We start from the raw sequence: 25,463 nt of genomic DNA on the forward strand, positions 1-25,463 counted from the left end.
GAGAAGAATCAGCTATTTATAAGTATTGCCTTCATCCATTAATCTCCTGATTGGCCTCCTGATCCAAGTTCAAGACCTTCAAGCTCTGTTTTTCCTTGGTGTACATTAATTTTAAATTTAATTCCAAATGATGTTCTTATATCATCAGAGAAGTGGCTGCTTAATACGCTTTTTAGTGGAGTCATAGGACTCAATGTTATCCATGTACATTATAATTAATAGGATGTGATTAGTAGATATAAAACATGCTAGCTTTCTCAGAATGACTGAATCCATGATAGATAGATAGATAGATAGATAAATAGATGAGTAAAAGGTCTTTCATACATGCTCATATCTCCTCAGGTGGTAGTACCATGTAGGAAACACCAAGAACCTGTTTCTGGAAGAAGATGTTCAGCATTCCCCTACCTTGTGAGTGGGGGCCAGGGGCAGGGCTAGCCTTTGCCTAGATGAAACAGGCTGCATTTTCCAAACTACCAGCCTGGGACAGTCTTTCTAGCAGCATCCAGAGGGTAAAAGTCCTACCTACAGTATGAGCACCATGAACTAAGCTGGATGAAGGGAAGGACTACCTCCCCTCCACTCCCTTTAGGACTTATGGCCCTGAGAAGTGGGTTTGGGGTTTTGGTCTGCTTCACTTGTCCTTTTCAATTCTAGATACCTCTAATGGAGTCCATGGTAATGGGAGCTCAAACCATTGTGGTCTTGGAAGCAGGATTCCAGGCCAGATGTTGCTGAGAGCCCCACAGGGAAGCCTTGAGAAACCAGAGTAACAGGACCTAAGCCCCTGGGCTTTGGACTTGGAATTGGGTAGTACTGATGTTACAAAGGAACTGAGTTAAGTTGCAAACCTAATTCCCCTTTCTTCCCTAGAGATCGAGTTGGTATGGAGGTAGGAAGATAGGGATTATGCCCCTATGTATTAGAGGGGTCTACCCTTGAAGTAAATATTCCCTTGTAAAAACTAAGCTAACTGTTAAGTGCACACAGAACCTCTAAAATTGGGGGAGTAGGGCACCATTGGTGTGGATGTAAGCCGATGACAGAGAGACTGGACAAACTCAAACCCCTTGTCATTTGTCCTTCATTTTTAAAGGGGACCAATAACATCAGAGGGTAATGTCTGGACTTCTGCATGAATTAGATTTAAGTGAAGCAGAGTTGCACAGTCATCAGCCTCACTCTCTCTTCCTGAGTCATTGAAGCCCAGTGGCAAGATAAAAGTTAAGACAACTGGAGATGGCCTGGGATGGAGTGGATGACCTTGGCATCTTCCATGTCTGATCTTTATGGGCATTGGAAAAAATTGTCCTCATCCACTCATTCTAACAGGTAAAGTCTTCACATGCTTGTAATAGACACCCCCTTAACTCACTGCTGAGTTTGAGACCCCCTAGTCACCCTCAACCTCTTTAGCCTGTCTGCCAAGGCAGTTTATTGGGGTGTGGCCACTGTGCGTGCTACTGCTTCTTGGAGCCACAGGTAAGAGTTGGGTGAAGGTGGACCCAAAGATGGATGAGCGGCCTTGAAAAGGACCTCAGCAATCCCCCACACCAGAAGTGCTGGTCCTCCTTGGACACCCCATACTCCCCCCTTAAGGGTACCAGAGAACCCTGGGGGAATAGTGAAATGTAAAAGACCTGACCTTCAGGCAGTTGGGGCCAGGATAGTCACTATTACATATATTTACAATATGTAACTAAGAAAGCCATGAGTGCAGAACTAAGTTGAAAGTTTTGCAATAGTCAATAAAGGTGGGATACATTTTATTATGGCACTTCCTGCTGAAATAATCAACAAATTGACGATGAGTCATTCCTTATTCCCCTGGGACCTTCTAGCAAACCCTCCATGCTTTGTATAAAGTGTATAAAACACAAAATTGACATATCTGTAGGGGTAAATAGCGTTCTCATCTTCTAGTAATAAAAATGCAATACCTTATATCAAGAAAGATGGAGTCCAGAAACTTCTGGTTAAGATATTGGCATAAAAGGCCTTAGTAAAGACAAATTCCCCTCCCAATGACAATTTAAATGGGTATCAGTTGAGGAAATAATCAAGGAAACCAAAGGGAAACACTAACAAATTCCTCTACACAGTAAAGAGCTGCAAAAGATGTCTAGAAGCCTGAGGGCACTTTGAGCAAGGATGTGCCATGGGACCCAAAGTCAGTCAAATCTCATGTAAATACGGCCTCTAGCCCGAAGGGTCTTGGCCTTGGCCTTTGGGAGCGACAATCAGAGATGGACCCAATAAACTTTTACACAGAGAAATAGGTCTAGGCCATGGACTCATGCTTCCAGGGGCTTCTGCGAAGACAGTACTCTCTCAGAAACAGAAAAGATTAGTGCCAGCCAGCTCACTGTAGTTGATGGCTCAGGAAATGAGATAGCAAAGCATCTAGGATGTTCATACAGAGATGTAGAGGGCCTCCAGGAAGCCTAAAACCATTATGATCTTTGATATCCAGTTAAGGACTTGCAGAGAGAGAGAGAGAGAGAGAGAGAGAGAGAGAGAGAGAGAGAGAGAGAGAGAGAGAGTTCCTGGTTGGTGATTGTCTGGAAAGAAGAACAAAGTCTAGGGCAATACCTCCATTAAGTCACCAGGAGGTAGAGGGAGAAGCCAGAATGTGGTCCCAAACACCCCATCCAGATTTATGGAAGGATAATAGCAGGGGTGGAGCAGTTAAGTGGTGCAATGGATAGAGTGCTGGGCCTGGAGTCAGGAAGACTCCTCTTTGTGAGTTCGAATCTGACCTCAGACACTAACTAGCTGTGTGATGCTGGGCAAGTCACTTAACATGTTTGCCTCAGTTTCCTTGTCTGTAAAAGGAGCTGGAGAAAGCAAACCACTCCAGTCTCTTTGCCAAGAAAACCCCAAATGGGGTCACAAAGAGTTGGACATGACTGAAAAAGGACCAAAAACAACATCAGCAGTAGTATCCAGACTGTGAAGGGCACAGGAAGAGTAAGGACTTGCTTACCCCATGCAAGGGTGCAAATGGAGGTGGAGCTCAGATGGGGCACAAAAGTCCTAATTCAGTCACTGAGCATAAAGATATGTGTAAACAGAAGAAAATTCTAAATACAGTGAAGAAATACTGTGGGTTAAGAAAAGCTTCAAAGGTAAATCCAGAAGGGAGAAATACCACAATAAATTCAAGTAGATCATCACCAGAGAAAAAAAAAAAAAGAATTGTTTGGCCACAAGGACTTCTAGAGCACATTGAAGAAATGAAGCAAGAGATTTTTTTAAAATGAAATTAGAGTTCTTGAAGAAAAAATTAACTCTGTGTGAGTCTTTATTTCAAGCATATTGTTGGAATCTGATTTCTAATCCATTCTGCTCTCTTCCTCCATTTTATGGGCGAGTTCACTTCATTTACATTTGACTGTTTACCATGTATCTCCCTCCATCTTAACCTCAGAGCTTTTCTTGTCTTTGCCCACCCCCCCCCCCCATTCCTCTCTTTACAAAGAAACAGGTGAAGGAGGGAAAAAATGTGATCATTTTTGAAATGATTGGCTTCCTCTCTTCTGCTCCTCCTCTCTTCACCTAGCCCATACCCTATCACTAATTCTTGTACTTTCTTTCTCTTCTTTTAATATCCCCTTTATGATCTACCTCCTCAAAGTTGTGATTTGTTTTACTTGTGATTATTTGCTCCCTATCTCTATTTTCCTCTTAAATTCCCCTTTCTCTCTCCTCACTTTTCTCCATTTGTGTTCAATTCTCTTTTGTCCAGTTTAGATAAGTGTAAAGTTCATGAGATGTTGTTTCTGTTTCCCTGACCTCTTCCTTCATGTCTGTATACTCTTCTTCTGGTATGCCCCAATTATGAAAAATGGTAATTTCTTCCCCTTACTCATTTATTCCTTAAGGTATTTCTTTTTCCCTCCCTCTTGTTAACCCCTTTAAAACAAACCAAACAGAACAAAACAACACTCAGGCCCCATTTTTATCTTTCTTAATCTCCCCTGTGACCCTTAAAGACAGAAAGATTCTGGAGGAGCACTTGTTGCTTCACCTCCCTCTCAAAAAGCAAGCATTTCATTGTTGTTTATCTTCTTTCAATTGTACAAGTATATTTACTTTGTTATTCTTCTCATTAATAAGAAGAAGAATAACTAATACATTTAAAAATATTTCTAGGTTTCTCTTTTCTCCTGGGTTCATTTAAAAAATTCTGTCTGCTTCTGGACTTTTCATCAGGAATTTCTGAAAATACTTTATATGAAAGGTTCATTTTTCCCCTTGTAGGATCATATAAAATTTTATTGGGTGAACTTTTCTCAACTGTAAGGCTTTATCTTTTGCATTTTAGATATACTACTTTAAGATTTTCTCTTTCTTATGTTGGTTGCAGCATAGTTTTGTGTAATCCTGGATCTAATTCCTTGGTACTCCTTTTCTGGCTGCTTGTAGCATTTCTTCTTTGGATTGTTGGCTCTGGATTTTGGTTATGGCATTCTTAGTTGTTTGCAGTTTGGAGTTTCAGGAGATGATTGGTGGATTATTTCTGTTTTCACTTTTTCCTCTGTTTCTAATAGATCTGAACAATAAGATTCTCTCATGATTCCTGAAGTAATGATATCTAAGGTTTTTGGGTGGGTTAGTCTTGATTTCCAGGGAATCTCAATTAGACATCACTTGATGTAATTAAGGATCCCTTATTGACTTACTACATTTGGTGGTAGAGTCTTCTCCAAATGAATGATTATGTGAAAATTCAGTGTTCACACTAGAAGGACTAGGAAAGGCGCATATGCATGCCTTATGTGTTCAACAACAAAAAACTTTACTGAAGGGTATTCTAAACAGCTAACTATGACCACAGAAGGGCTGGAGAATAGAGCAGACTGCTACAATCCTCCAAATCTGTGTAGAAATTTGGATGGCGGTATGACAGCTCCACAGATATCTTTCCAGCCATGCTTTCTGTATAGTAAAAGTCCCATCTGTGATGTGTGTTACAGATTTGGGGGGGGTGGTGAGGATGGGCTCCAAGATGGTAACTGGTGGAAAGCAAGGTTATCTGACACCTTTGCTTTTAGATCTACACTTTGGGAGCTCTGAGTCTAGTAGCAGGCTGAAGGGGATGATGCAGAAGAGTGGAATGTTCCCTGATTTACTCAAGGTTGACTAATAGAGGGGATAAGGAGGGTTTTATCTCTGATGGCAGTTGCTTTGGGGCTGTTTGAGCCAAGAGGGACACTTTATTGGGTTATTATTAGGAAAAAAGGGGAGACCTCCTTGAATGGTTTTATGAGTAAAGGCAAAAAAATGGACAATTAATAAAGCATACCTACAAAATGATATGGACATAATCTTCCCAGGGAGTTCTCTTAGGTTATTTGGCAAATGCCTGAAGAATGATCTTGGATTATTCTTTCAAGTCCCTTATTGAGGTGTTTACAGGGTTTTTTCTCCCCTTGAGGGTTAACATATGAAATGATTACACTTCACACTTACTTCCTCATAGGGGAGAAAAAAATGAACTTTAAAAAATCCCCCTTTTTTTAGGAGTTACTAATCCATGTGTTATACCTCCACCGAAAATTCAAGAAACACTATTTGAAACATATGTACGCATGCTTACGTACAAAGAGGAATGGTCTCATCTTTCTCCCACTTGGAGAAAGCATCACTGGCTAACAGGCTGAAGTAGAACATAAGAGTTAGAATGTCAGAAGCTCCAGTCTGCGGAAAACAGAGACTAGCCATATTTGTGTGGACACCAACAAAGTTATGTAAGATTAAATTACTGAAGGTTCCACATAATCTTAATGGATTCCCTTCTTACTCCCAGATCACACTCTAGGATAACCTTGAAGGCTTGTATTGAGGCAAGCAGAATCCTATTTTGTTCTTCATCTATAACTTGTCTTTCGGATACCAGTGTGAAGGACGTGAAGACAAGTTTCCAACACAATATACTATGGGAAAACCAGGGAGCTGTCTAAGGTTGCCCTCTTGTGGAATAGAAATGCAGTGCTCCAACTAAAGTGATAAAGGATCCTGATGGGCTGGCTCCCTGAAAATCCAGTAGAATTAAGAGAGGCCATTCATCAGCTTTCCACAATAAGTTTGCAACTGGATCCCTTACAATATCATTTCACAGCCGGTAATTATGTGTATACACACACACACACACACATATATATATATGTATATATGTGTATATGTATGCATACATGCATACATACATACATATTGCCTTTCATTCTTATACATTGCCCTCTTTATGTAGGACTTTCTGAGCTTAGGCCCCCAGCCTAGGGATGAAAAATCTCACATTACACGCTTCACCATTGTCTAACAAAGCCTTGCTTCCCCCACAATGTTTTCCCTTTCCTTTTCCCCTGCGGAGATGTTTCAAAACAGCCAAGAACAAAACCTGTAATCTCACTCACAGAAGACAAAGTGTATTTTAAGGACCTACCCATCCCTGACATGAGCCATTCACTGTTTTGTTCTTGTAGGATTTCCATTTCCATGTGCAGTCACAAAGAGCTGGAAAGTGGCAGGATTTGGTTAGCAGGAAGAGAGTTTAGAAAGAAGTGGACATTTGTAAATACAGGAAATGGAATCTTCATTATAAGAACTGCTCAGTCCCAGCTCCCAAATCCTGGAGAGAGAGAGAGAGAGAGAGAGAGAGAGAGAGAGAGAGAGAGAGAGAGAGAGATGGATGGATGAAAAAAATCTACATTTTATTCTTTATCTCTTCAAATCTCTGGGAAAGATCATCAAAGTCAATAATTTCAGATATTGAGGTGTTGGCATCAGCACATTTGGTCGGTTGTGTATTTGGGACAGATGGCAACTCAGGCAACACTGAGTCAAAGATGTCAATAGTTTTAAGGAGGATCTTGTAGGAGATTCTGGCTCAGGGCCACAAACAACAACCTGTGCAGAAGGAACATTCTTATCAGCATTAACATCAACAACAAATTCATACCTTGGGGGAGAGGGGTCTGCTGGTATCTGAGGTGGATGGATGTTGGAAATGGCTAAGTCCTCATTGGCAAAATCTGATAGACCCTTTAGAGGTGGCTACAAGAAAGGAAATTCGGTAATGGCATAGGCCTAGAAATAGGCACAGATACTGTTCCGTTGGGACTCAACAACTGGTACTGTGAACCTATACTGCCTTCTCTTCCTCTAATATGACTAGCTTTTGTTCTTTTGTAAAAAAAAAAAAAGTATATTTTTACATGGATTTATAATCTGTCCCTCCCACACACCCCACGAAGAAAGAAAGAAAGAAAGAAAGAGAGAGAGAGAGAGAAAGAGAGAAAGAAAAAGAGAGAAAGAAAGAAGGAAAGAAAGAAAGAAAGAAGGAAGGAAGAAAGGAATGAAAAAAGGAAGGAAGGAAAGAAGGAAGGAAGGAAAGAAGGAAAGAAGGAAGGAAGGGAAAATTCATCATAAATATACATAGTCCAGCAAAATAAGTTCCCATATTGGCCATGTCCAAAAATATATGTTTTACTCTGCATTATTATGTCATCACCTCCCTATCAGGAAGTGATTCATGTGTTTCATCTTCAGTTTTCTGGACCTTTGTTTTATTATTGTGTTGATCAGAGTTCTAAGATCTTTCAAAGTGGTTTCTCTTCAATTGTTAACGTATAATTTTTCTCCTGGGTCTGATCACTTTGCTCTGCATCAGTTCATAGATTTCTTCCTAGTTATCTCTAAAATTTTCTCTTTTGTAATTTCTTACGTTATGATAATATTCCATTACATTCATATACCATGATTTGTTTAGCTATTCCTCAGAAAGAGGGTGTCTGCTTAGTTTCCAATTTTTTGGCTACCACAAAAAGAGCCGCTATAAATATTTTTGTGCATCTAGCTCCCTTTCTTCATTCTTTGATCTCTTTGAGGTATAGGCCTAATAGTGGTATAGATGGATCAAAAGCTACACCCACAGTTTAGTAACTTTGTGCATCATTCCAAACTGCTCTCTAGAATGGCTAGAGCCTCAAGGCCACAGGTTCCCCACTCCTAGGCTAGACCAATATGAAGGCATTAGCATGCCTGTTTTCCCAAAGCATTTCCAACATTTGTCACTGACATCTTTTGTCATTTTGCCCATCTGATAAGTATGAGGAAGAACCTCAAAGTTGCTTTTACTTGCATTTCTCTAATTATTAGCAATTTAGAGCATTTTTTCATGTGGGTATTGATAGCTTGGACTTCTTCAAAAACTGCCCAATCGCATCCTTTGACTATCAAAGAATGGCTTAGCCTTAAAAGTTTGATTTGCTCAAGATTGACTAACAAGGGGGCTATGGAGGGTCTTATCTCTGATATCATTTGTTATGGGGCTGTTTGGGTCAAGATGAACACTTTAATGATGTTATTATTAGGAAAGGGGAGAAAGACCTTCTTGAATGGCTTATGATGAATAAAATCAACAAGTTTCTTATATATCTATGAGACCTTTATTGGAGAAACTTATTGCAAAGATTTTTTTTTCCATTTACCAGTTTTCTCTTCTAATTTTTAACTATATTAGATTTGTTAGTACAAAACCTTTTTTAATTTTATATAATCAAAATTGTCTATTTTATCTTGATGATCCTCTCTGTTTCTTTTGGTAATGAACTCTTTAGAGCAGCTGGGTGGTGCAGTGGATAGAGTGCCAGGCCTGGAGTCAGGAAGACTCATCTTTCTGAGTTCAATTCCAGCCTCAGTCACTTACTAGATGTGTGACTCCGGGCAAGTCTTTTAACTCAGTTTCCTCACCTGTAAAATGAGCTGAAGAAGGGAATGACAAACTAGCCCAATATCTTTACCAAGAAAAGCTCAAATGGGGGTCAAGAAGAGTCAGACATGACTGAAATGACTGAACAACAAAAATGAACTCTTCCCTTATCCACAGATCTGAAAGGAAATTTCTTCCATGCTTTTCTTTTTGTTAGTTATATCACCTTTTATGTCAAAGTCATGAATCCATTTGGAGTTTGTCTTAGTATTATAAAGTGTAAAATGTTGATATGACCATCTTTTTTTTCCACATTATCTGTGAGTCCAACATCAATAAAATCTGTCTCCACTCCACAAGGAGCTTCTGCCATGACCACAGAGTCAGACTCGTAAAGAACACTGTAGTGTTTGGCAATCTCAAGCAAGTATCTCTCTATCAGAATTTTGGGTGGAGCCGCCACACTCCGTTGTGTGTGAGCCTGTCATTCCTTCTTCCCATCTGGTCAGTCCTACAGAGCATATCACATTCGTTGCTATACCCAGCACAAAGCTGATCCACAGCTATTTTCAACTCAGCTGCTTCAGAGTGGAGTCCGGGAGCAGCAGATTTAGCCAGCCCAGAATCTAATTCTTTCATGTACCAGACCAGGCCAAATGAGGCCAAGAGCAGGTCACAGCAGAGGTCTAATATCTCAATGCCATTTGTAAGACAATCTTTCCTTAATGATATGTTCCACATGGCTCCAAGCCTGCTCGTCCTTCTCAGCAGCTGCAGAATCTACAAGCTATTTCCTTGCCAGCTCCATTTTAATTTTTTTTTCAACAGTAGGAGGTGACTTAAGACCAGATGCAAACTGATTCTTAAGAATTCAGCTTCAGACCCAGAAACTAGTATGGTACATATGCCTTGGCCTCATTTACCAGGGCAGGCTGCAACCTCTCAGGCTTCCTAAGGGTTTGGGGTGAGGGAAAGCTTTTCTCTCCCCCACCATTTTTCCCCCTGCATTGTTAGAGGCCTTTGATTAGCACCCTAGCTCCATTTAACTACTTAATATCAATTAGCTTTTACAAAGGGTCAGTTGGTTGGTTGTTGTCCCTCATGGTTGAAGAGGACCAAAATGACATCACTATGTTGGGGTCAAGCAACAGTGTTTCCAATTGGACTATTTGTACCCAATCTGTGGTAGAGCCTTCAGAGCTCATATTGGTCCGATCAGCCACAGTCAGACACACTGTACCTTTTATAAAGGGAAATTTACTTCAAAGACACAGGGTGTCCCAAAAGTCTTAGGGACACACAATTTGATATATTAACTTAAAACTGTACTAAGAATTTTGGGACGCAGTATAGCAAGAACAGAAGTATAACAGGGATATACACTTCCTCCAAGTTCCCTTAGAACACCTTGGTCTCTGGAGGAGAGTAGGTTCAACGTAGCTTAGTTCCTACGTAGCACTGGCTATGCCAAATTCATGTCCAGATACAGCATGAATGCCAAATGGATCCTTGCTTCAGTTTCTGTGGGCCTAGGTCCAGAAGGTCACTCTTTGATCCTCAGGGCATTGATGCTAGGCTGAGTATGACATGTGGCCACAGCGACCTTTAAAACTCACTAGGCCTTGAGGCTCCACACTCTTCACTTGGAACAGAGAAGAAAAGACCAGAACAGAAAGGCCAAGGACTGAGGCCTGTTTCTTGGGGCCACATGGCCTCGGAGGGGAGAAGGCCTTAAGGTTTTTCCTTCTCCTTCCCACGTGATTTTTCACTGGATGCAGTGAGCAAAGGAATCATTGAGATCCTCCTAGAGTAACTGAGGCACAGAAAAACCTGGAAAGACTTACATGAACTGAAGCAAAGTGAAATAAGCAGAACCAGAACACAGTATACAGTAAGTATACATTACACAATATCATGAGATGATCAGCTGTGAATGACTTAGCTATTCTCAGCAATACAATGATCCAAGACAACTGAAGGATTTGTGCTGAAAAATGCAATCCATTCCCAGAGAAACTGATAGTGTCTGAATACTAATTGAAACATACTTTTATTTTACTTTCTTTATTTTTCTTGAGGGTTTGTTTGGTCTATGTTTTCTTTCACAACATGATTAATATGGAAATATGTTTTTCATGACTGTATAATTTATATTGAATTGCTTACCTTCTCAATGGGGGGGGCGGGCAGAGGAAGGGAACTTGACATTTAAAAAACAAGTGTTAAAAATTATTTTTTCATATAATTAGGGAAAAATAAAATACTAAATAATTTTTTTAGAAAAAGAATAGCTGTGGCAAAAGAAGCCAGGATGAAGAGAATGCTGAATGGTTCCAAGTCTTTCCCAGTGGTTAGCTGATGGGGAACCAATTACAGAATTGTCTGCACCTGCTCCAAGTCTCTCTAAGGCATTTCTCTCACACTTCATTATAATTCTCCCAGAATCAGGCTCCCTAGTGTTCTCCATGTGGAGAGGTTGCTTTGGCCGATTATGGTGATGGGATCTGCTCGTGTTTTGTTGTCGTGCAGTCTTGGTGACCCCATTTAGGGTTTACTTGGCAAAGAGACTGGAGTGGTTCACCATTTCCTTATCCAGTACATTTTACAGATGAAGAAACTGAGACAAACAGGGTTAAAAGACTAGCTCAGAATCACACAGCAACTAAGTGAGGACAGATTTGAAATCAGGAAGATGTCTTCCTGACTCCAGGCCCAGCACAGTACGCACTATGGTGCCACCTGGTGGCCCCCTTCTGCTCATGTTATAGACACCCAATATGCTGGCATGTTTTATACTTCCATCTCAAAAGCTTGCACTTCCAACCTAAGAGCAGCGGCTAGTGTGTGGGAATGAACGTCTAACACACAAGGACTAAAGAACATGCTTATATATGTAGCTATGTATAAATGTGCTTGTATAAAAACATATGTGTGTTTATATATGTATGCATATGTATGTATACACATGTACATATATAATGTGTGTATATAATATATGTATCCTCCAGCAAGTAATATTGATTAATTTATCTGTTTCATATATCTTATGGCAGATAATATTTTAATTGGATTTTTCCCAACTTAATAGCATTTTTTTCCAATTACACGTAAAGAGTTTCCAACATTCACTTTTATAAGATTTTGAGTTCCAAATTTTTTTCTCCCTCCCTGAGATGGTATGCAATCTAATATAGGTTACACATGTACAATTGTATTAAACGTATTTGCACATTTGTCATGTTGTGAAAAAAGAATCACAACAAAAGGGAAAAACCATGAGAAGGAAAAAAAAAAACAAAAAAAAGGGGAAAATAGCCTGCTTCCATCTGCTTCAGACTTCATAGTTCTTTCTACAGATGTGGATAGCATTTTCCATCATGAGTCTTTTGGAATTGTCTTAGATCATTGCATTGCTGAGAAGAGCTAAGTCTGTCAAAGTTGGTCATGTACAATGTTGGTGTTACTGTGTACGATGTTCTCCTGGTTGTGCTCACTTCACTCAGCATCAGTTCATGTAAGTCTTTCCAGGTTTTTCTGAAATCTACCTGCTCATCATTTCTTATAGCACAATAGTATTCCATTACCTTCGTATACCACAACTTGTTCAGCCATTCCCCAATTGATGGGCATCCCCTTGATTTCCCATTCTTTGCCACTACTTCAAAAAGAGCTGCTTATTGCAAATAACATTAATTTATACTCTGCAGAGTGAAAAAGGATAGGACTTGCAGTAATTATTAAATGAATCATAGTAGTCTTATCGTATATGCCCTACAACAGACGCTGAGGATTCTTAAATTACCTCTTCTTGACCCACTTTCTAGGTCGGTTGTTTCTGATACATATTCTTCTAATTTTTCAATCTTTTGACTTTGTTCTAATAATGAGGCACTTATATGGCACAGTGGACAGAGCACTAGATCTACAGTCAGGAAGACTTGAGTTCAAATCCTGCCCCACACACATACTAGTTCTATGGTGCTGGGCAAACCATTTGACCTCTGCTTTCTCAATGGTAAAATGGGGATCAGAAGACCACCTGTCTCACAGGGGTGTTGTGAGATCTGTAAAACGGGAATAGTAACAGCATTCTCCTCAGAGAGTTGTTTGTGAGGAACAAATGGGATCATTGGGTAAAGTACTCTGTAAATCTTAAATTGCCACATAACCATAAGGTCCTATTATCATCATTATATTTCTTGTTGTTTTATAGATTGAGTTTCTGTTTTTCGGGGAGTTCATTACTTGGGAAAGATTTCCATGTTCTTTTCTAAACCATTTATTCTCCTTCCAAGTTTTTCTTCAGGGCTCTCGTTTAAATTCTAGTTCCATTTTAAAATGTTTTTCTTCATTCATTCCAGCCACTCTTGGAGGCCTTGTGGCCAAGCCGCAGGGGTTCTACTTATCTTTGTGAAGATCCTCTCTTCTGGGTTCATCTCTTGGGCTCCTCTTAACTCGTCATATTTCTTCACTAGGTTCATGTTTTCTTCTGTTTGCACAAATCTCCAGCCTCAGAGCCTCAGTTTCTGGATTGGGACATTGTACTGGGGTCAGACGCTGCTGCACAGCTGCACTCTTAGATGGAGTGAACAGGCTCTGGTTGGTACTGTGACTTCTGTGGTTTGAACATTTCTGCAGTTCTGGGTGGAGTGGTTGACACCAGGCCCTGCCCTCTGCCCACACCTCTGACTTGTGCCTCCTTCCTGTTGGCCCAATTTGGTGTTGGCCTCATCACTATCTATCTCTTTTTCCTTATACAATCTCCAACCCAGAATTGGCTCTGCGCCTACCACAGGCTGTTGGAGATCTTGCTTGGTTCAGGTTTCTTACAAAACCCCCAGCCTGTGTACATGGTTGTTGAGATGACCTTGTCTCCTGCTTGTCAGAAGTGTACATTCCCCCAACCCCAAACTCTTGCCTTCCTGGGTAATGACCAACAGGGGCTGGCTCTTTTCTTTGCTGCTGCCCCAATAGACCAGTGCCAAGGTCCTGCTGGCTGCTGTTAGGTCCTGATTACCCACAACTCACAATAACTTCTGCCCTTCTTGGTGTGTCCCTGATCAGAGCACCCACATGTCTCAGGCTGTGTGAGATGGGGTTGGGTTTGAGCCCCTGGAGAGTTTGTATCTTTCACGGGCTTCAGGCCATTAATTGGAACTCACCCTGGCTTCCTTCTGCCCTCCACCTGCAGGTTTCTGGACATGTGGCATAGTCTTGAACTAGATGGAGGAGCTGACTATGCCTCTGATCTGGGTCATTGTTCTATCTGGTGCCTTTCTAGATGTCTGCTGGAGCATAATTGGGTGACCTGGATTCTGATGCTGAGGTGAGGAGTGTATCCCAGGTATGAGGGACAGTCTGTAAAAAGGTCTGGAGACAGAGATGACAGGCTGAATTGGGAAATTTGGAAGAACATTAAGTAGACAAGCTTGGCTTGAAGGGGAATTAAACCTAGAAAGATAGACTAGAGCCAGATTGTGAAAGGTTCACTATGATATCAATCAATTAATCAATGGCATTAAGCACCTACTATGTGCCTGGCATTGTGTTAGGCCCTAGAATACAAATATAAAGAATGAAACAATCCCTACTCTCCAGGTGCTTACTTCCTAACAGGACATACACAGGATACACCCTGTAAAGAGAAGAAATGCAAACTATTTAAATACCAGATAGTTTGGAAGTTTAGCAGTTGAGGGGATTAAGACAGAGAGAAAGAATAGCTTTGCTGCAGTGGAACTATTTAAATTGAATTTAAATAATTTAATCTATAATGTACCCAGTTAGCAAGATTGTAGGCTTCCTCCAGTTGCTTAGCAGCAAGCTAGTAACAGCAGAGGAGGTGGGTGGTAGGAACAATGTGGGACTGAGATTTGGGAGGGAATAATAGACAATAGGACAAAGAGGTAGAGGGATCTGACAGTAAAGGCCAGCACAGAGTTGAACTGGCTAACTAGAGGGTACAATTTGGAAAGGGAGAAAAGTGGCCAAGGATGGGCATTACCAGGGAGAAGCTAGGTCTTGGTGAGGGCTGGTAGGCAGAAATGTGAGAGAGAGAAAAAGATCCAGAAGATTTGTTCGCTATAGAACAGGAATTCCAGAGGGCACAGTGAGTGGGATGGGCAGGATTGGGACGGGACATAGGTAGCGTAATGTTGAAAAAGATGAGGATGAGATAGCAGGAAGGGGGAATGGTGGTTGATTTGCTCCTATGTGGCCCCTATGACTGAGTAATGAAACAAGTAGCCCGAGATTGTTAGACACAGGGGTAGTAGTGTATGAACAATAAAACTCACTGTCTGGAAGAAGTGTTGCTGAACAAGAGCCAGGCATGTAGAGCCTTGGAAGGAGCAAAGAGAAGAGAAGGAACCCTCCATTAATTTTTAGGGTGTGCTGAAGACCAGCTGCCTAACATCTGGAAGTGTCTTCTAGACCCTAACAGGTGACTCTAAAGAGGGAGAGGCATTCTAAGCCCGTGAGCAAGTTGGTGGGGGGAGGAAAGAAGCCCAACCATTATCCCCACCTCTAGTCTCTCTTTCGCCACTCCTTTCTCCAAGGTTGCCTGAACCAGTTTCCAAAAACATCCAGCTCCAATGTTTCCTTCCCTGTTTAGGCTTCTTCCGTGGTTCCTCACGGCTCACAAGACCATTTTTATGTTTTTGTTTTATTTTTTTTTTTTGCCTTCCACTATTAGAAAACTCCTGGAGAGTAGGAACCATCTTGTTTTTGTATCGCTAGAATTTATCAGTGCCTGGCATACAGTAAACACATAATAAATGCTTTAAGTCCAAATGGATCAAATGATATTCAAGGGTAGGCAAGCCCGCCAATCTGAAGAAGCAGGGTACCTTGAGGGAGAGAAAGAAGGCAGCATTTGCCAACTAAGTCAAATCACTACCACTTTGACTGCTTCAGACCAGGATGGAGACAGCCCAGCACTTCCATCTGACTTAAGAGCAGAAACCTTCCACGTGGCTGCCCTTCTCATAACATTATAAGCTCCTTGAGGGCAGGGACTGTCCTTGGTCTTTTTTTTTTTTTAACTCCAGTGCTTAGTGAAGTGCCTGACACATAGTAGGTGCTTAATAATAAATGTTTACTTATAGTTTACATGTGGCATTTCCAGCCCTTACCCCAACCCCATCCTGGACCCCAACATAAACTCCTGGAGGGCACGCAGCTTTTCCGCACAGTGCCTAGGACATGGTGGTTGTCTTTCTAGGGTGATTTTTCTGTTGTGTCTGACTTTCCATGACTCCATTTGGGGTTTTCTTGGCAGAGACACTGGAGTGGTTTGCCACTTCCTTCTCCAGCTCATTTTACAGATGAAGAAACTGAGGCAAACTGGGTCAAGTGACTTGCCCAGGGTCACACAGCTAGTTCGCGTTTGAGGCCAGTAGGGGGCTCCCTGGTTCCAAGCCCTGTGTTCTATCCACCGCAGCACCTGGCTGCCCCTTTGGGGCACGGTAAGCTTCCTAAATGCTATTGGAATAGAATGGAACGGCTGTAGCGTCGCTGGGCCTCAGTTTCCCCGCGTATACAAACGGACTCCACGCATAGAGTCCCACTAGCTCTGACACCACCCACCACAGCTTCCTTTCTGTTAAGTCTAAAGAGAATGCCGGGAAGGCAGAGCCACGTGGGTGCGGTGGGATAAGGGACGGGAAGAGGAAGGAAAGGGAAGACTACTACTCCCGGATTGCCGTGCAAGTTCACGCCTCTTCCGGCATTGGGGAAAGGAGGCGGGGACAGGGGCGTGGGTGGAGGATGGGAGCCTTTGAGTTTTCCTTTCGTAACTGCCCCGTTGCCTATTGGGAGGAGTTGCAATCAAGTCTGGTGGGTGGAGCTGCATGACGGGAATTGTAGTCTCTCTTGAAGGGGAGGTGAGGAGCGGACTACGCAGATTTATCCAATAAGAAGCGTAGCTGTCTTGAGTGGCAGGCGTTGTCACCTATGATAATAAGGATCCCCGTATTCCTGCCGGAGAAGGCGGGATTTCCTGTAGCGGAAGGGTGGTGAGACGCCGCACGCCAGACCATTACTTCCTTTTGCGGGTTGGCGGGGAGTGAGGCGGCAGCACCATGAAGGCCTCGGGCACCGTAAGCGTTCTTCGCCGGGGCCGGGACTGGGGCTAGGGCCGGTCCAGAGGGAGAGGGAGGGAGGGAAGCAAACCGTCTTGGAGGCCCGCCGGTCGGACAAGCTGGCTTGCGGCCCTTCGCGGCAGGCGCCTGAGACACCCTGGTCGCGCTTGCGTGCGGGCCAACATGGCGGCTCCGCGTGGAGGCGGGCGAGCCGGAGAGGGAGGAGGAGGCTCTTGGAGATCTTCTCCTTGTCACGCTGGGCAGCCCCGCGAAGAGCCACAGGCTGCTGCGGCCCCTGGGTCCGAGGCCCCACCTTAGCCCATGATCTCCACCCTGTCTCCTTGCGTGCGTCTCAGACAGATCTGGGCTTAGAGTCCTGAGTTCGAGTCCTAGCTTTGCTGTCCTTGGTCACCTTCCCCGTGGGGCATCCGGTATTTCCTCCAAAACCAGGAGTAGGTGGGAGTGGGGGGAGGTCTCAACTCCTAAGGCTTAAAGCCATTAATTACTCAAGACTTCCCGGGAAGTTGGAGGGAGCGAGCGCTGGGCAGGGACGGCTCCCGTAGGACCAGGTGGAAGAAGAGGCTGGTCCTGGGGGTGAGTCCTGGGCTGCAGGGTCAGACCAGAGCCTTTCTCCGTTCCCTTAGATGCCTTGTTCCTTTTCCGGTTCTGTATAGAAAAGATGACAGTCTGTTGGCTTATAGGGAGTGAATATTCCCCGAACCCACTTGTGCCCAAGGGTTGTCTCTTCTGATGAAACACCCCGGGCATGAAGTGGGGAGATGTTGCAGCTTTGTTCTGTTCCATCCCAGTAATAAGAGCCTTCTAGTATGTGATCAACCGAACCCAGGTTAGGTCATCACCTTAAGTTGTCTTGGGCTGCAACTGAAAGCCTTTTTTTTAATCGCATGGGGGCGGGGGGAAACGACTGGGAAATTAAGGGGTAGGAAAAGCCCAGGTTTTGTGGTGGTTATAGTCTTGTAGTCTAACGTTTCTGCAGCTCCCCTGGAAGAAAGGGCAAAGTTGAAATTCAAGGCCCTCTCCTGGAATTTCTTTATACATTTTGGGGAAAGTATCATGACTGATAGATTACATTTCCACAGACAGTATACAAACCAAACAGCCAGGTATTTTGATCCCCATTTTGCAGAAGAGAATTGACTTGCCGGTGTTCCCAGGACTGGTAAGGACTAGAAACGCAGACAGGAAAGCCTGCTGGATTTGTATTTGGCCCTGTGACTTTATAGCATATACCTCTGGTTTACAGTTGCATATACCTCCATATAAGGAGGGAGGGGTGGAGTTGATTTCTAAGGTCGATTCAGGCTCTATGTCTTATGTCTTATGCCCACTTAGCATTGCACTGCCCTGCTTGATACAAAGTAAACCCCTTGACTCCAAACCTGGGTGACTTTTTATAACTTGGTGCTCTCTGTCGTTTCAGCTGAGAGAGTATAAGGTAGTTGGACGCTGCCTGCCTACTCCCAAGAGTCCAGTGCCGCCTCTTTATCGGATGCGGATCTTTGCTCCTAACCATGTTGTAGCAAAGTCCCGATTCTGGTACTTCGTTTCTCAGTTGAAAAAGATGAAGAAGTCTTCTGGAGAAATTGTATACTGTGGACAGGTACCTGACTTCCCTGCAGAAACTTGGAGTGGGTGGGGCTGCTGTGGCATCTTTCCTATTCCTGTAGATGGCACTCCTGCCCTCCCAAGTTAGCTTGACTTTTCTTTCCCTGATGGAGCCTTCCTTCAGGGAACGTTTGGTCATTCTGGTGCTGGGGTAAGTGAAAAGTGTTCACTGATTCTTAGTGAGTTTTTCTTACATAATTTGCTTTCATTTAATAGGTCTTTGAAAAGTCCCCTCTTAGAGTGAAAAATTTTGGCATCTGGCTGCGCTACGATTCCAGGAGTGGGACCCACAACATGTACAGGGAGTACAGGGACCTGACCACCGCTGGTGCTGTCACTCAGTGCTGTAAGGACATTCTAAACTGACCTACATGTAGGAGTGGGAGGCTAAGTGGGCATTTAAATCAAGCTAATGTTAGCTTTGGTGGGTGGACCTCTGACACCTTACCAGTCTGTGCCTCTTGGAAGGGAAGAGGGAGGTGGGGGGCTTAAGTGGACCCAAGATGTGGTAGTGGTGGTCTTCTATTGGAGACATCTTCCCCAAAGAACTTGGTCTCCTGTAGGCCCCTAAGCCTCATGCTAAATGCCTAGGCTTTCAGTTATATACTTATCTGGTACCTAAAAAGTATTTAAGGTTGTTGGAGGTGCTTCAGGCAGCTTATCCTCTCCTTGAGGAAATGAGGCTGGCACATTTTAATTTACTGCTGCACAAACGCATGTTGAGCCATCTAGTGTGAAACTTCAGTGGAGAAATGCAGTGATCGTCCAGACCTAGCTTCTTCATCCAAGGAGCTCACAGGCTAATAATGATGATTGTCACAGTAGCTCACACTTTGGTCATGCTTTGAAGTGTGCAACACAAAACCCCGAGAGGGGTTACAGGTGACAGGTTAACTGACTTGCCCAGGGTCACATGACTAGGAGGTCTGAGGCAGGATCTGAACCCAGCCTTCCAATGCCAGGTCCAGTACTCTGTCCTCCAAACCACGTACCTGCCCAGTGTTAGACACAAAACTAATCCAAGTCATTGTGCTGGAGAAGGTGCTAAAATTTTGGAGAGGAAGAAATTTTGTGTAGGAAAGACTTCAGGACAGGGTGGCATTTGAGGGGAAACTTGGTGGATGTGATAGAAAATTGAAAGAACATTTGGGTAAAGGGGGGATGATCATTGTTTGACTCCATTCGAAGTAGTTTGAGGGCAGATGATGAGGTCCCCTGAAGGAATCATTAGCGTTAGGAAGGTGTGGGTGTTAGCTTGGACTAAAAAGATTGGGAGGTGGTAGGCACACAGTTTGATGGTTGTCATAGTTCAAGTAAGAAGGGTTCAGGGCAGAAGAGGCCAAACGGGCAGAATACGTTCCAGTAGAGAATTTGGCAACCACTTGGATTGTGGGGAATGAAGGAGAGGAGGGACTCAGTGCCCTGCGAAGGGATTCTTCATCTGGGGTCCGTTAGACCCAGGTTTCAGGGAGTCTATTCGGTTGGGTTGGCGAGGGGTGGGGGTGGGGATAGCTTTTAAAAATTTCATTAACCTTTAAGTGAAACTTAGCGTTATCTTCAATTCATTTCAGAGACAACATTCTGAGAAAGGGTTCTTGATACCCCCAAATGTGTAGAACACTCAGAGCTTGGGTGACAGGAAACCTGGTACCTGTCACAGACAGAATGGGTGAAGTCTGGGAAAACTAAGAATTAGGGTTACTTTGGGGTCTAATCAGATACTCCAGAAGGGGACGTTTTGGGTTTTCCTCTCCGTTTATTTACTTCATTTTGCAGCAGTCGCTCTATAAATGAATGGTTTTTTTAAATTATTGATTACCAGTATTTTGGATCATACGCCGTGTTCTTGAAGGAGCTGTGCAGAGAACAATTTGAGAATATGCAGTTAACACAAGAAGCCATAGGCTGGCACTGATGTTTATCATAACATGTTTGCAAGAGTCTCTGAAGCAGTTGGGAGGATTCACTGTGAGAGGGGAAGGAGGCATCTCACAGAAATGCTGGACATGTATGGTCAGGTCTCAGTCTGAAGATCAGAGTTAGTGTTCCTAAATGTGTTGGGACTACTCTCCCTACACTTCAATCCAGATTTTTGGAGCATCTAACTTCTGTCTGGGACCTTTCATGGACTAAGATTTCAAGAACAGATTGAATTCAAGAAACATCAGTTGCCTACTGTGTGTCAGCAGGAAGGGAGACTTTTCCTCTTGAACAAGGGGGAATGCTTAGGAGAGGCCAGGACTGTTCAGTGATCCAGTGGACCCCCTACCTGGTACACCTGTGACCAGGGTGGCTATTTAGAGCAGATCTGCTAAGTCTCCCTTGGTGGAGAAGGTTGATGACCACTCAACAGGTAAAGTGTAGGCAGTAAGCTGGGTACCTCTAAGATGCCAAGAGTCACTAGCTTGCCTGGCAAACTCCACTTTTTACAGTTTAGGTGGTGATTTCCAAGTTGATGACCACCAGTTGGTAATTGGTTTGTAGCTAGATCATTTGTAGCCTTCTGTCGAACCCTCAAAGCTCCTAGGAAAGGGCGTTGTGGGTGTAGAAAAGAGAAAGGAGCTGAATTCTCAGTGACAGGAAGACTTGGTATAAAAGCTTGGCACTCAACACTCATGGGGGTGACTTGGGTCCTGGGGGTTTCCTGATAACAATTAGAGGAGTAGCTCCCAAAATAAGGGAGAAGTCAAGGGGTGCTTCATGTGCTGTCTCAGGTCAGTTCTTGGCGCAGCCCTTGGCTGGGCACCACAAGCTCTTGATGAGGACCCTGAGGCCCAAATGGCCTCCCCGTGGTTGGGCGAGCAAGCCTGCAGGGGACAGCAAGGCCTTGGGCCATTCTCTTCACTAGTCTGAGGGCTGTGTTGCTCACAAGACTTAAAAAAAGCTGTAAGTGTCTGGCTTGCCTCAGACTTGTTTTTCCCTGTGGCTCCATTCTGCATTCTTCTGGTGCCCAGCACCAGAAGGACTGTCAGTGTCTCTGCAGAGGGTGTTTCCTCACCTGGACACCTGCTGATTTTAGAGGTACTTTAAAGGTTCTGTGAAGTGTTACTGACCTTTGGTGGCAGTCATCTTTGCTGGCCAGATGCGGCAGTTTGCATTCTCACAGCCTCATAGACTCAAATTGTACACTGGGGAAATTTCAGCCCCCAAATGACCACAGAGGCTTAAGGGACACAGCTTTCAATGATAAATCATACCTGTGCACAGTTCTGTGCTGAGATGAGACAGTAAAAATGCCGTCACCATTCTGTGGGAGGAAAACGAACTAAGCAGCCCCTGCCCTGGAATAGCAGGAAGGCACATAGAGATAGTCAGATCTGCCCGTGCCCAAGAGGTTACTAGCAGCATCGCTGTCCCTTGAAGGGTAGATAAAAGTTCAGTAAGAGATGATTGGGGGGGTGGGGTCTTGTTAGCAGTCTGGGGGCAGATGAGGATTGAAGAAGGTGCTCCTCAGGAGAGGCCCTTTGAACTAGAGTCAGTAGGTAGCGAGGGCTGCTAGCCCAATGGGGCTTTTCTTCAGTGCTGCTGACTGCACAGACCACAAGGGCTTTCTCCTGTACATTGCACCCAAACCCCAAAAGACCTTTGTTTCTCCTTAACAATGATCTTATCTTGGGTGCAGACAGTAAATGGGCCTCGTCGCCTTTCTGGAGCTGATGAAAGTGATCCAGAAAGTGAAATGGTGGGTTCTACACTCCCAAGAGACTCTAGCCCTTCTGGGGCTGACCCCAGGATTGACAGGTATAGGTGGCATTCGTCCTATTCAGGCTTGTTGGAAATGCAGTTGCCATCCATCTCCGTGAAGGTAGAACTAGAAAGATCCTTCTATAGGTCAGCTGAGAATCCTATGAATTGCCTACTGTGTGCAGAGCCCTGTCAGGAGGGAAATTGAAAACCAGTATCCTTGTATAGTTAACAGTCTAGCAAGTGGTTGGAGTGGGGCAAAAGAATTCGTTCAAGGATTCAGAACTGAGAGGAACCCTAAAACTAGTAGGGCCAGAAAGCTGTGTTCCACTAAAAGCTGCTGGGTGATGCCAATAGGAGCATTCTCTTGGGTTTACAGATGAGGAAGCAACCTTCCCATCTTAAGGGGGGGTGAAGGCTTAATGGAGGAGCTGGGCTTTGACTGGGGGCAGGGACGGGCAGTATGTCTACAGGGGTGAACCAGAGCATGGGGTATAGGTGTCTTAGTGGTCTGGTGCAACTCGTTCCCCCAAGTGTTCAGTTAATTCTAGGACTTAGTTAAAAGGGAATGAGCCAATCATGGAAATTGTCCAAAATATGAGGGGAAGCAGCTAGGTGGCACAGTGGGTAGAGCGAGCAACAGTGCTGGAGTCATGAGGACCTGAGTTCAATTCTGGCCTCAGACACTTGACACTAGCTGTGTGACCCTGGGCAAGTCACTTAACCCTAATTGTGTGTGTATGAGAATTTTTTTTAACGTGAGTGTCATGCTGGCCTGGTTTGAGGACAGTTAGGAAATAGATTAGTCCCTGTTTTCAACCCATTTCTGGTTATCTTGGCAGACCGAGATATGGGAGCCCGTCACCGTGCCCGGGCTCACTCTATCCAGATCATGAAAGTGGAAGAAATTCCTGCCAGCAAGTGCCGCCGGCCCGCAGTCAAGCAGTTTCACGTAAGTGAAATCTAGTATATATCAGGGTTTCCCTGAAAATGGGTCCTCCAACTCAGGCCTCATCTGTAAAATGAGCAAAAAGGGGAGGGGGTAGTTTCTAAGCTTTGCACTTCTCTAGGGCCTTAGTTAAATGGCCAGGCTTGCAGTGAGTGATTTCTAAGGTCTTGTTGAGCTCTTTGGAGGTACACATTGAGTATTATCCTGAGGCTGTTCCTCAGTGTGACTACTGATAGAATTACATATTAGGACGTAGATACTTAGAAAATACTGGATGAGCCACCTTTGGTCACTGCTGCGCTGATCATTCTGTATGAAAAGGCTTCTCCTGAGACAGTAAACAGATTCACAGTGAGTGGCAGGTCACATGGCAGTAATGCCTCACCTTTCCATATACTGATTACAAAGTGTTTTTACAATCTTGACATCCACTCGTGGTGGCCCAGTGAGAGGGAAGGCAGTGCAAGCTTTATCACACCCAGCTAACATGAATGAGGAAACACATTCCCAGGCACAGGGTGGCTTGTCTTGTCCACGGTTCACATAGCAAGCCCAAGGTACAGCTGGGGACTAGGTAGATGACAGGGCTGAGCCTGAACACTGTGTGAAGTTTGTGACCTTTTAAATTGATAGATGGGTGAGATGAGAAAAATTAAAGGTGGGTGACCATTTTTGCTTTCCTTTGTATCCTCAGAGCTTAACCCAGTGCCTGGCACAGAGTAAGCTGCGTGGGGCAGCAGCCACCATGGCTTGATAGTGAGGGTGCACCTGAAGTCTAGTTGAAGAGGGTTCTCTCCCCTCACCCCGAGGGAGGGTGGGGCAGGGCAAAGGGGGCCCTCTAACAATCGCTTTGATTTGCAGGATTCCAAAATCAAGTTCCCTCTGCCCCACAGAGTGCTACGGCGCCAGCACAAACCACGCTTTACTACCAAGAGACCCAACACCTTCTTCTAAGTACAGAGACAAGGAGGCACCTGTTTTATTTGACCCGTTTAAATAAATTTCTCAATTGGAAACCCCGAGTAGACTGGTTTTTGGAACATTGTTAACTGGAACAGGGCGGGGGGGAGTTGGGGGGGGTGGTGAAGATGAGTTGACTCACTGTTGGTCCTAGGATCTCATTCTTGAGACTTCACAAACTGTGTGGTAGCTGGGGTAGCTATTTTACCCATATTGCAGATAAAGAAATAGACTTGGAGAAGATATTTTACATATACTGAGGGAGACCAAGCTTTCAGAGGATTCAGAACTGAAAGAGAAGAACCCTAAAACTAGTCCAGCCTTCGCAGCTGAAGGGAACTTAGTAGGTGGCCTAAATTGGTAAGCCTCCCTCATTTCCCTCCTACTTTATCTCGGCCAGATCTTGTATCTGAAATCACACCGGGAAAGCTAAGGAAAATCAGCCCCAGAACGTGTACAACCCACAAGAAGGAGCTGGATCAATGATGTTAGTCTGGAAAAAGTGTGGGGACTATGCCCTTTGGCAAGTGGCATCCCTTCAAATCGCCTGCCTTACCAGCTTTTCATCAATAAATGTTGGGCACCTATGGCCATTGCTGTGTTAATTATTAGTACAAATATGTAAAGGACATCTGACTATGTCGTTGGGGAACTGAGTTCCAGAGTAGTGCAGGCCCCTGGACAATGGTCTGCTCAGTCCCCTCCTCAGATGGAGCTTTTGGAGCTCTTGGCTCTGCCATCCAATCATGGAGCAGAGGGTGATGAAGTGATGCCAAGGCTGGTTTCATCTTTCAGGGAGGTATTGTCAGGTCTCAGAAATTTAAAACGTTTTCTAAGCACATTATTTATGCTTGAGTTTTTCTCCCATCTTTGAAATAAGGGAATCTTGGTAACTCAAAAGATGTCTTACTGTGTGGGACCAGGCTGCCAAATGGGTAGTGCCTACCCTTAAAGGCTTTACTAGTAGGAAGATTCCCTGAAAAAGTGAGGAAGGGCGCCCTGTCAGATAAGTCTTTTCCAGAAGTTGACCTGTTTTGGATTCTACCACCTGGGCAGCCCATAAAATGGTTTGCTATATAACTGTTGGGGTGACAGCTAGGTAGTACAGCGGCTGGCCTGGAGTCCGGAAGACCTGAGTTCAAATCCAGTCTCAGACACTAGCAGGGTGGACCCTGGGCAAGTCACTTAATCGTGTTTGTCTCAGTTTCCTCATCTTTAAAATGTGCTAGAGAAAGAAATGACAAACTACTCCAGCATCTTTGCCTAGGAAACCCAAAATGGAGTCAGACATGACTGAAAAAACAACTGAATGACAAATAAGTTTTTAGTTAGACAAGGAATTTATAAGCATTGATTTTTTTTTTTAACGAAGATGCACCTGTCCCCTTTACATTTCTCCCTTTCAGCGCCCCGCCCCACCGCCCCCATTGAGAAAAAAAGGGAAAAC

General features: G+C 44.0%; 1 protein-coding gene, 1 non-coding gene and 1 pseudogene across 2 annotated transcripts; 2 read left to right on the forward strand and 1 right to left on the reverse strand.

Annotated features, from left to right (window-relative positions):
* Positions 1 to 6,709: 6,709 nt before the first annotated feature.
* LOC118858651 lies at positions 6,710 to 16,568 on the reverse strand (annotated as a pseudogene).
* Positions 16,569 to 16,729: 161 nt separating this feature from the next.
* Positions 16,730 to 24,074, forward strand: RPL18A (ribosomal protein L18a). The gene is made up of 5 exons (XM_036768831.1): positions 16,730 to 16,815; positions 18,239 to 18,418; positions 18,640 to 18,769; positions 22,950 to 23,059; positions 23,918 to 24,074. Exons 1-5 carry the CDS (start codon positions 16,798 to 16,800, stop codon positions 24,008 to 24,010), a joined length of 531 nt encoding a protein of 176 aa, XP_036624726.1. The 5' UTR covers positions 16,730 to 16,797; the 3' UTR covers positions 24,011 to 24,074.
* On the forward strand, positions 21,984 to 22,120 carry LOC118835082. Its single transcript, XR_005009433.1, has one exon. It is a non-coding gene; the product is annotated as a small nucleolar RNA SNORA68 (small nucleolar RNA).
* Positions 24,075 to 25,463: the final 1,389 nt, after the last annotated feature.

The sequence above is a fragment of the Trichosurus vulpecula genome, chromosome 1 (genome assembly GCF_011100635.1).
Source record: "Trichosurus vulpecula isolate mTriVul1 chromosome 1, mTriVul1.pri, whole genome shotgun sequence".
Taxonomy (NCBI): domain Eukaryota; kingdom Metazoa; phylum Chordata; class Mammalia; order Diprotodontia; family Phalangeridae; genus Trichosurus; species Trichosurus vulpecula.